At 39.9% G+C, this 12,552-nt stretch overlaps 1 protein-coding gene across 1 annotated transcript in view; it reads right to left on the reverse strand.

Moving 5' to 3' along the window:
- The window catches only part of sorcs3 (sortilin related VPS10 domain containing receptor 3), a 263,786-nt gene that overhangs the window by 73,775 nt on the left and 177,459 nt on the right, over nt 1-12,552 (reverse strand). Inside the window, exon 5 of the mRNA XM_034131550.1 lies at nt 852-925. Within this exon, the coding sequence (XP_033987441.1) occupies nt 852-925 (74 nt within the window). The remainder of the gene's footprint in view (nt 1-851; nt 926-12,552) is intronic.

Consider the following 12,552-nt stretch of genomic DNA (forward strand, 5'->3'; position numbering starts at 1 on the left):
TCTGTCTTTAAGTATATCTCTGGGTATAATCTTGCTTTCTCGCTCATTTCACTGCGTGTGGATTAGACTGGGTAGACATGGCTTTCCAATTGTGGCAATATTTCATATCCCTTGGAGGCGGATGAAGCCATTGTCCAAATGCGGCCAACTGGAGGCCTGCCTGGCCATTGCTAGCGACCCATTCAGTGTTTAAATGTCCTTGAAGGGGCTTTGGCGGTGAAGGGCGAAGCCAGCGATGGATTGTGCACATTCTTTAGGATTATACCACAATGGCACGGAAGAAACTAAGATTTATGCAAGTTAGAGTGGGTATAGCCACCAGCAATCTTACGCACACCCCAGTCACCTCACAGAGGGGGTGAGGGCAGTGAGCTGGAATAGATCCGGGCCTTAGTTTGTGATGAGTGTGCACTTTCAGACTTAGTAGGTACACTGCAGGGGGAGTGAGCAGTAGGCGGGACTGGATAAGAAGCGACAGGGACGTCCCAGATCCATTATGAGTCATAGCTCCTCATACTGTATGTAAGCTTCTGTTTCTGCATGCGTATAAAACCACCCCCTTTTCATTCTATTGCTTATATTTATGTGCAATGTGCCCACTACGAGCCGGGCGCGTTTGAGAAATGCTGAATGCAAAGTGTGTTCTGAAGGTGATTAATCTCTGCCTGATTGTATCAAGGGGTAGATGATATGCAGAATTCCAGCAGCATCACCAGTCATTCACACACCTCGTCCCAAGCCATCAATATCCCTTTGCTCAGTCGCGTGGAACATGAGCAACAATCTCTGCATTCCTGAGTAAACTAAACTTTGGAGGAGAGGAGTGGACATTTAAAAAATTGATGACTCACCAGTAGAATCGGCTCGGCGTGACACGTTCGTGAATGAGCTGCCACTTTCTTCCAAAGTCCACCGAGCTGTACAACTGCAGAGAAAAAAACAAAAAGTCAGTCTCGTTAGCAAGATGAATGCACTTTTACACTTCAGTCCGGCTCGTAATTAGAAGGGCTGATTTAAAAGTCGTAACAGTGACGAGGGAGCTAGAAACATGGCTGGATAATTCCAGGGTGGAGGCTGTAAAGCATCGTCAGGAGACATCGAGCTGAAATGCTATCATCATTACCAACTGGCAATTTAAGCTAACATATTGTCACAGATATAGGCATCTTTATTCCCTTACAAATTAGAGCTTTGGGTTTAAGACCATGCACATAACAGGAATGATACACTAGAAGTGAAATAGAGATGACATTTATGAGGCCACTTTTTGCTTCATCATCGAAATATTTGGTGTAATCCAGTGGGTTTTATAAGGTGGCTGACAGAGGCAAACAAGGCAAAAATTCTGCAAATATAAGACATACACTGCATTTTTAAAACATTCACAGCTATTACTAAAAGCTCTGCTTTACCGAAACGCTGCAAACAAACTGGGACGCTAAAAAGTGACGCACACAGCTGGGACCGTAGTGAAGTTGGTGAAGATGGTTTTTTTTCATTTGCATGTGTCTAGGCACATTTCTGTTTGTATATTTTTGAATCATTTTGGAAAGTGCAGCCTGTTTTGGGGCTTTGTAGTGTGTTTGCCCTTGTTTAACCTGCTGTTTAATGTTTGACTGTTTCTTCAGCACCCAATCAAATCCAATGTCCTGTAGAATGAGCATACATGAATGCAAAGAATGATATATAACACAGCTGCCATTAAGGTGTTTAGTATGTAGCCATTGGCTCAAATTCAGTGTATTAATTACATCTTCTGGTGCCAGGGTGAACAATTAATAACCTGGGTGCATTTCCTAACACTGTCTTGATTGATGTTGTAGACACAGCTCCCCATTGTTGTTTCCTCGCAGCGCGGAGAGTCGGAGGCCCCAGTTGAGCTCTATGCTAATGTTCCTACTTGTGGTACCTTTTATCACAGCAAATCTGACACTTACCAAGATAAAAGGATATACATTAGTCACACCGCTGCAGCATTTATTTGTCAGCTACACAAGGGAAAATCTATCTATGCCAGCAGGTGTGTTTTACAATATAAAAATGACAGTTTATCAGTTTCTTCAGAGCATGTACAGCTAGTGTGCCATACAAATGCATGATATAACAGACTGCTTCTTATTTGAATCACATGGATGTGTCATGATCTTGGTTTTTGTTTTTTATTTTGTAAAAACACTGTCCCTGTGTCATGTCTGTTTTTAATTCCTGTTTTGTGTTTTTTCTCGCCTTTTTTTAGCATGTCCTGGCCTTATAAAGTGTTGGAGCAATGAATCCTAAAACCTGGAAATAACTTTGCATTTTGACACTTCCAGTTGCCGTGTCTTGAAGTACATGGGTTTTTAAACGCGTTTGTGGTTAAAGGCTGGATATAAAATATTTTCTTATTTTGTTTTATGACATAAAATACCTCAGTAAATACCCCACTATTAGAACTACTAGAACAACGTCTGTTTGGTTCTCTTTGCCTTGCCTGGCCTAGTGAATGTTAAATTAAAGTCTTTATGTTAAAAGTTCCCGTTTACTCTACTCTCTTTCATTTGTGACCATCCTGGCTATGCGTTGTGTGACATGATACATAACGTTAACCCTCTAGCATACCATTATTCTATCATATTATCACCACTTCAAGTTCATGCCTCTGTTTGAAGTGCTTGCCAAGGATGAGTAATGGCAAGAGACCAAAGCTTCTTTATTCTGTCATGTGCAGTTGAAGCGTAGGTCTTGTATAATTTGTCCCAACCGTGATGAAGTTGAACTCATTCTAATATGCAGTACCCATAGGCGTCCACTCTACAGAAAATGTGATTCCTGATACTTCCAACCTCAGTAATGAAAGTTCCCCAGCGGAGCCTTTGGGTGAGTGTAGCAGGGCAGCAGGCAGAGTCCCTCATCACTTTGGACAGTGACATATGACGCCAGCGGGCAGGCTCAGCTTTTCCTCTCTCCATTCATCAGTTCAATGACATCTTACATTTTAAAGCTTCAGAGCTGTCACAAAGTAAGCTTCATAGTTTCCCTCTCACTTCGATAAATCAGCCGGCCAGCTGCCGTGGCACCATGCTGACAGCCGAGGCTGCCGGCAGAGGACGGAAGCTCAAATGGTGATTGAGGAATTGCAGAGAACACCTTAGTTAGATTCATCTATTCATGCTGAAAACGTTTGGGTTCATTAGGGTGCAGGTATTGGACATTCAGCTGAAGGTGCTTTGAAATGCTGTTGTGGACTTTTTAGTAGTTTGTTAATCACATTTGTGTATGCTTTGTTTTTTATTTCAATGGTAACTATGACCAATATTCCGTTAGAAGAAAGTACATTTAAAAATCGTTTTGATAAATTAACAAATCTTCTTAATAATATCTTTTGAGCGGCCCGACCAAGTAAGGAGGCAGAGGCAGAACGTCCTGATACAACCCGGTGTGGGAATTTATTCATCATTGGTACATGATAAACAACATCAATTTCCCCATATGACTGTCTCCAGCACTATCTCTTTCTCTCAATGAGCCTAACATGCCACCCTTTATAGGCCCAACAATTGGACTGTACCATCAAAAGGGGTGGTATGTGCACAGATGGTTAGCTCAGATAATGAAAACCAGTAAAATAAAAATAAACATTACTTGGAAATAACAAACATCTATTAATTAAAGTACTTAATTAATGTATGAAAGGAAAGATATTATAAACCAACAACATCAATGTACACGATATAAAACCACCCCTGCCTCCATCCTGCTCAATAACCCCACCCGGAACGATAAAACAGGGTTCGCCGTTTCCCTGGGGACTCTTTACGGTGACGGACCCTGGGACCGGAGACGGGAGAACAGGTGGAGGTGAGTGTTAACTACTGCAGGGATGATATGACAAATATATAACAGAAATGTATATTTCTTAGTCTAAACAGCTTATAAATGACTAGAATCGCTAATCACACTTTGTTCACCCATAGGTTGGCGTGCCAATCCAGCCCCCCGACATCAAGGATTAATGTGTTCTCATAATGACGTAAACCATTCAATAAAACGGGTTTGAACGCCACACAAGCTCTTGTCATCTTTCATACATCAAATGCTTCCTGAGAAGAGAATCCCGCACACACTCTGTAAACCTGACATATTTCTGTACAAAGCTACCTCTTTTAAAATATGCGCAGCTCTCCAGTTACCATCCCAATACTGCACATCATTTATTTTTCAACATTCTAATTCTGAAACTAGAAAAAAAAAAAGTATGCGAAAATCTATTACAATTTCATTGAACTGATACAAAACAAAAAAACAAAGTTTCCACGAGAGGGAGTTTCTCCAACACTCACTCTCCTAGTCTGCTTTGTTAACTTCTGTAACAAAGTGACATCACTATGTAACACTTGCGCTTCTATTGATATGTGATATGTTAAGAGGCAGAACATCTCTAAGACGTTGACCAATCATAACAGAGCCGGCTAGCTAACCAATCAGAGCATACTGGGCTCTGGTTTCAGACAGAGAGTGAAAAGAGGTGCTGCAGCACAGGCAGTATGAGAAGAATAAAGAGCTTTTTGAACACTTAAGCATGGAAACGTGTCACAGTCGAGGCACAAAATACAAATATTAATCTGAAAATGTGCATAATAGGGCCCCCTTACCATGCAAGCAATACAGGTGGATGCATGAATTTATTTTATTTTATTTGATATACCCTTAATCGTCCCTCAGAGGGGAAATGTACATTCTGCATTTGACCCATCCTAGGCGGTGGTGCCCAATTCGCCACCACCGCCCGATGCATGATATAAAGTGAGAAATGACTATCTGTATGACAGTGTGCACTGCACTCGTCTGTGTAGCTGACCTTACTGTATGCCAGTGGCGAACCGTGTCTATCACAACTGGACCTTCTGTAGACACCCCCCCCCGGATTCTAAAATGCGGTTGTTCTAGTTAGACGGACGTCACGGCGGCAGTCACTTTGCGTTGGACGGCCTTTTTTTATAATGTCCATTGTTTCACTGAATGATCGTCTTGAAAAGGGTACTAACAACAATTCCACAACAACATCATCTTCACCTGTTGCCATTTCGACGTAAAAAAACTATAAAACTTTAAATGAATTGCTACGTAGCACTTACGCTGGATCCTCTGTCTCGAGCCAGTGAACTAACGGGCCTTCTAGAATACCGTGGAACCGAGGGAAACTCTGAAAGAATACGCCCATTGGCTACAAATCAATATATCATTGGTTGATTCAGTGTAAGGGCCAGGGCATTCTATCAAGGATATAGAATACCTTGGTTGAAGGATATTCTTCCCAGAGACGCAGAAAAATATCTGATTGGTTGCATTTATTTTCTAACACAAAACCACTCAAATACGTAGTGCATGGACCGAGAAAGACAAACAAATCAACGTAACACTGTAATATTACAGATCAACAACACAGATATGGATCTAATTTATTCATTTTATTTAAATTGTATTAAATTGTATTTAAATAATTCAATTAGTTGTTTTGTTTCATCTGATCGTCCAGGGTATACCTTGAAGGCCATGACGGTTCACCACTGCTGTATGCTCTGTTCACAAGGCATATATTTTATGAATTTACAAGAAGGCAGATATAATTGTGAATGTGTCAATGTCATAAAACTGGATTTCTTTTATCTGATTCTGGGGACTTTATCTCCAGTGACAAATTATATTGTAGCATCTGTTTAAATTGACGGACACAGTTGATTTCAGTATGTTCGCAAATATATATCTTATCTTTGCAGGTAATAGAGACAAAACTTATCATTAGCATTACAGTGTAGCTTTAATTTTGCTCTTAATGGGTCCCCGACATTATACATTAGTGACACTAAGTGTAACAGCCTTTTAATTATTTTTTAAATGTGATGTTTAATTAGCTGCTGCTTAATATGGAAACAAAACACAGGTATATACAAAACATATTTATTTTATCTTGATATGAATGTTGTTTTTACACAAAACTAGACTCATTCTTTATATCCAGGTCGGCTCTCCATTAAAAAAATCAGCTATTTAATACACATTTCCACCTTTTTTCGGGGATCAGCTTGAATAGAAGTTATTAAGCTGAAATGCATATGTACAGTGGCGGCGCCAGGGTATGGCTGGGGTAGGCTACAGCCATACCAAGAAATTGCTTAGCCCCACCTTAGCCCCACCATGAAAAATGATGTTAAAGCTTTATATATACAGTCTATGTGTTAAAGTAAGTAAAATAAAGTCCGCCAACTCGCGCGGAGTAAATTGCACAGACAGCAGTTAGTAAGATTGATTTCAGTAGCCACTTGTCTGGAAATACCGAAGACTAGAAACGGTTTTGAAAACTTTTGTCACGTAGTGATCGTCTTCTCAATAAAACATCTTTGATAATGTCTTCTGGCCAATCAGAATCACGATAACGGCGTGGTGTTGTTGCAGGAAGTCCCGACGGAGAATGCTTTTGCTGTAGTACATCTCTATATACATCGATACAACATTACGTGTTGATAGAAATCAACACGTAATGAAATAAGACCCCACGGTTTGATGATTGATAGGTGTGTGGGCTGTCTTTCATTTTGACACACAGAACAATGGGGGCTATCCACCCTTATCCACAATGTAAAGTAATTCACACAGCCTCTTCCCTCTTCTCTCTGTGAGGAGCAGCAGGTTCAGCTTTCAGAACAAAGTAACAAAAATCAAAAATGGCATTCATTTTTTAAAATGTGTAGTAATAGATTTATTTATTTTTCTTCTCAAGAGAGTATCAGAATGTGTATTTTATGTTAGTATTTCAAAAAATCTCCTGGGGGAGAATCCTCCCCGACCCCCCTGCAGGGGTTGGGTTTTCAGTCAACTCTTTCACCTGTGGGGAAATTGCAGGATTGGCTCCAGGTCGCCCTTTTTATTTACTACAAGACAAATATGCCTTTTTATTTCATACAGTTCAATTTGGATTGAGACAGGGAAATAATCTAAACCTCACGCGTGGTGTTTCACTGTCAAGGGGGGCGATATAGCGTGTATGTAATTACATTGCAAATACTGACTTGAGCCCCACCACTGTATGGGTTAGCCCTACCATAGATTACCCAACAAAAATACTCTGGAGCCGCCACTGCATATGTATATCAGCTGGCTATTCATCTGCCTTAATGACTCGCCAAAATAAAATAAGACATATCAAATAAATTAAGTTCACTGATAAGAACTAGACGGAAAATATGCAAAATAGACACATAATGACTAAAATGTGAATTAAACTACCTTGGGTCTTTTTGTTAAAAGGCTATATTAATTCAGGTGAAACGGTGGTAGAATAACTGAATTTTAATACAGTGCCAAAGCTCGAGTTTGAAAAACAAAAACATCCAAAGGGTCGAAAAGGTAATTTGCAGCGTGACTAAGCTTCCTTATCTAAGGAATTATTCATGTAAACGAAATACACAGAAGCGCTGTTTACTCATAAGAAGTGTCAAAGCCAAAAAGAACGACTCACTCTGGTTTAGATCAGAGTCAAGGTCTTTGAGGGCCATGTCTCACAAGAAACTCAGGCAGTACTTGTTTTATCTAGCCATCAAACGAGGTAGAGAATATTGTGAATATAATAAGCTGCTTTTGTTTTACTTCCCATTCACTTATAAAGGGATATTGGATTTCCGACTATATAGTTAATTAAAAAAAATTGGTTCGCATTTGCTTCGTTTACCCTTAACCCATGGTCTGCAGCAATCACATTTATGGGAAGTTGAATCAATCAAACACAGATGGAACTTCAATAAGAGATAAATTGTGCTTCTCTCTCAGGAGGGGGCGTGCACATCAACCATTCAAAATGTTCATGAAGCCTTTTCATTTACAACCGTTTTTTTTCTCTTTTTTAGGATTGTGCAGGAAATGCTTGAAAGAAATGTACATTATTTAGTGGGGATGCTGATACTGCATTCCAACTACTTGTTCTTCTACGCACAAATTCTTTATTTTTATTATTCCGCCGGGTTATTTTGTCCCTCTTCTGCTCCCACATTCCACATCGCAGAAACTCCATTCAAACATCAAAACGTTCAGCTCGGTCGGGAATCGATTGCTATTACTTTTTTCATTCATAACTTTCATAATTCCAGAGATATATCCCATAATTCATCACATTTTTAACATGGAAGTCAAAGGAGAAACTCTTCAGACTTGAACAATCTTCATGCGACTTCAACTGCTAACTGCTCCTTCATACTTTCACTCAGAAACCTCATTCCAAATTTAAAATGTTACACATCGTTCTGACATTATTCCTGTTACACAACTTTTAAATCAGATTTATACTTTTAGAAATATTAAACATTGTTCAGACCTTGGTAAAGAGGCCTTCTTCAGATTTTAACATTAGTGTGTATTGCGCAGCTCGTTAAGGCTTAGAGTGCGTGATGTCATAGGTAGAGTGGAGGAGAGCTTGAAATTCGCCTTCATATTTTTTTTAAACCTGCCATAATTCCCAGACCCTACACTCCTTGGACATAATTTGTCATGGAAAACGTAGAAAAACATCTCTTAGCTTGAAGAAAAAAAAAAATTAAGCCAAAAAATTAAACAAAATGCCTCTTGAGGGCATGAAGTAACAAAAACTTTCAACATGTCTCCATTAACCTGTTAAGCCCTGAGCCTGTTTTTCAGGTCTCAGGCTCGAAAATGACATTCCCAGAACAAACTAGAAAATGCATTTCCTGCTGAAAATGCGTGCGAATGCTGTAAACTGTGTACATTTGTTGCTGAATTTAGCTGAAAATGCAGAAAAAGCATAATATTTTATTAGCTGAATGATCTCTGTAGCTGCTTTTAGCTACAAAAAACAAGTAAGTGTGTTGCTGAACTTAGAATGCAGAAAAGTGAAATGATTTGAATCAAAATTGTTACAGCTCAAATGCATTGCAATGACTTTGTTGAAAACTTGAAAGTGAAATGTTAAACTGGAAGAGTAGGAAAAATAGTGAAGAAGCTTAATATTTAAAAGATAATGTTTTAAAAGGTATAAACAACAAAATGTATAGCCTCAATGTCGTGAAATACCTGAATAAGTTAAATGTTGAATGGTTTCTGTAGCTGAAAGTAGGCTGAAGGAGTTAGATATTAAATGTGAGTAGTAGTGAATGAATGTGTATTAAGAAGAGAAAATAAAGTAAAAAGGCTTTGAAAAGCAGCAGAATATTTTAACTGCAAACTTTTGAACTAACTTGATGGTGAGTGATCTGTCGCCATGGCAACGGCATTTGATGAAACCCCATAATACACTTAGATGTGTTGATGGCTGCATCGTTACCAAACCTGTGAAGTTTTGGGCCGTTTGGAACATTTTCACTGAAGTTATGAGAAAACCGTGTTTCATGGTGAGCATTGTGTTGCCATGGCAACGGCATTTGAAGAAATCTCAAAACTGTCACGTAGATGTCTTCACGGCTGGACTGTTAGCACACATGTCAAGTTGGAGCACTTTTTGACAATTTTCATAGGAGTTATAGCAATATCGTGTTTTATGGCGAGGGATGCATTGCCATGGCAACAGCTTTTGAGGAAAACTCACTATTGGCACATAGACATGTTGAGGGCTGAACCATTATCTGAAGTCTGGTGCTGTTTTGACCCTTTTCATAGGCGTTACGACAACATCGTGTTTTTTGGCGAGGGATGCGTTTCCATGGAAACGGCATATGGTGAGATGTCAGATTTGACGTAGAGATGTTGAGGCATGGACCGGTGGTATACAGGTAAAGATTGGGGGACGATCGGACCGTGTCCATTGGAGTTACAGCGACATCGTGTTTTATGGCGAGGGATGCGTTGCCATGGTAACACCACATTATGTAACATCAGATTTGACATAGAGCTGTTCAGGGCCACAGTGTTAACCAGGGGCGGACTGGGACTAAAATTCAGCCCTGGAAACTGACCCAGTCCGGCCACATGAAATGTCAAATGTTAGAAATCCGCTGTTTATTATTTAAAGTTTTCCGTCCGATTCGCTCCTTTTTTCCTCTCTGTACACAGCTCCAGTTTGGGCATTGGCCTGTCATCAGATTTAATTTTTAGTTGCTGCTGTAGCAGAAGTTTAGTAAAATTATTTTTGATGAAACCCTTCATAATTGCACTTGCTTCAGTTGCTTGCTACTTTATAAGGGCGGTGATGACAGTTACAGTACGAACTGAAGTTGAGGCAAGGGAAGCCAGCCGCTTCTGGATTGGCTTTAGCATGGCCCTGACCAATCACAGGTTGGCAGGGGCATGACATGAGCCTCATCTGATTGGTCAATCCCTCAATTTTTTCAAGGGAAGCCAATTTCGGCGAGCCTCCTCTCGCAACAGAGAGTGCAATCTACTGTTTCACCATAACATCTAGAGGGGCGCTGTTTCACTCTTTTTAAAATACTCAATGAGAATGGGGGAGAGATGGGCCGGCAGCAACACACAGCACAGAATAATTACCGAAACTAAACAAAGTGTTTTCATTTATTTATTAAAATTATAACTACAATCCAAAAAAACAGGGGGAGCCAGGAGAAAATGCCACTGAGTTCAAGGGATAATTCTCACCTACCTCTTGCTCTTGCCCTGCAGTTGTATGTGCCAGTTGAGCTGGTTCTTCCACCAGCTCAACTCTCTGTCCCTCATCATGAACGCAGGAGGCTGGCTGTATATCTGAACTCGCGCCCTCATCATTCTCTTCATCATCTTGCACTTGTTCTAAGCTGCTGATAGTGCTTGTAGCAGCGCTGCTGCCAAAAAGGTCTGTCGATTTGCGACATTTATATGCCTCACCTGCGAGTGACTTCAGCTTTTTTTCGCTTGCCTTCTCGGCCGCACCTTTTTTTTTTCCGTTTTCTTTGATTTGTATCCATGTTTTTTCATTCTCCCTGTCTGCCGCGGCGTCTAATCCCTAATCTCTTCGTGTGGCCGGTCTTTTTTCTTCTTCGTGTGTGATTATTTGACATATAAGAACCACACAACTGCATTAGCGGCCGCTGTCGCCCTCTGTCGGCCGTCAGCGCAACTTAAATGATGACGTTAAACAATTTTCTTTTAAAGGGCCGGCCGGCCGGCCGTCAACGGCCCTTGACGACCGGCCGTTCTGTGGATCTCCAGATTCTACAGATGGCCAGTCCGCCCCTGGTGTTAACCATCATGTGATGTTTGGTGGCGTTCTGAGCATGTCAGTTGGAGTTATGACATCATCACACAGGTGTTTGTGTTTGAGCTAATGACGTTATGAAACACCAGTGCTTGAGCCCAGAGATCAAAGGTTTCCATGGTGATGTGCAGTAATCAGTGAGAGGAGAGCCTTTCCATTGTTCTGAATGAGAGATAAACCTCTTACATGTCAACGTTTTGTTGAAGAACCGTAGCAGATATTGGTGAAATTTCAACGCGTGAAGCATCTCAAGGACCCTAAGCATCTTTTTGTGTAGTTTTCGGGTCAATAATGTGGCCTTTTTGGCAGATTAACTAAAGGTGTGCGGCTGCTGCTGTGAGGAAAGAGCAGGCTGTATTTACAATTGGCCTTAATGGAGACATGTTGAACGTTTTTGTCACTTCATGCCCTCAAGAGGCATTTTGTTTAATTATTTTGCTTAATTTGTTTTTATTTTCCAACCTAGGAGAGGTTTTTCTACATTTTTCCTGAAAAATTATGTCCCAGGAGTGTAGGGTTTGGGAATTATGGCAAGTTAAAAAAAAATATTAAGGCGAATTTCAAGCTGTCCCCCACTCTAGCTGTGACATCACGCACTCTAGCCTTAACGAGCTGCTCAATACACACTAATATTAAAATCTGAAGAAAGCCTCTTTACCAACTAAGTTAAATATCTCAAAAAGTGTAAAAGATATGAAAGATCTGAAGAACAAGTTTTATAACTGAAGGTCTTGTGATAATTTTAAAGTTGGAATGAAGTCTCTAGCTGGAAGGAGTAGCATTTGGTGCAAGGTGTAGGTAAAAGAGGATTTGAAGGTTCCTCCCATTGAGTTAAATGTTATAAAAAGAGTTTAAAAAGCTGAATATTTCAAAAAGTATAAATGTCGTAAACAAGAAGAGTCATAGCACACATGTCTTGAAGGAGCTGAACATTTTAATATTTGAATGGTTTCTGTAGCTGAAAGTATGTGGAAGGAGTAGCATTTGGCACACGGTGTAGTTAAAAGAGGATGTGAAGGTTCCTCCCATTGAGTTACATGTTAAAAAAAGAGTTTAAAAAGCTGAATATTTCCAAAAGTATAAAATATTTTGAAAAAGTTGAAAGTTTCCCATCATGTGCTGAAAAGGCTGAATATTTTTGATATTTGAATGGTTTCTGTAGCTGAAAGTAGGCTGAAGTTATCGGATGGCAAAATATTGGTTGAAATAATAATAATAAGAAGAAGATATACAGATTTGAAGAACTATAGTGGAATGCTGTGGCACACCCTTCAACACTAAATATCTTCCCTTTTAAAAGAGGTAAATTCATAATCTTTTTTCTCAAAGCAGTGATAAACCTGTGAGTTGGATGTAGAAAAAAGTCAGAATCAATATAGCAC

Source organism: Trematomus bernacchii, unplaced genomic scaffold, assembly GCF_902827165.1.
Source record: "Trematomus bernacchii unplaced genomic scaffold, fTreBer1.1, whole genome shotgun sequence".
NCBI classification, from domain to species: Eukaryota; Metazoa; Chordata; class Actinopteri; order Perciformes; family Nototheniidae; genus Trematomus; species Trematomus bernacchii.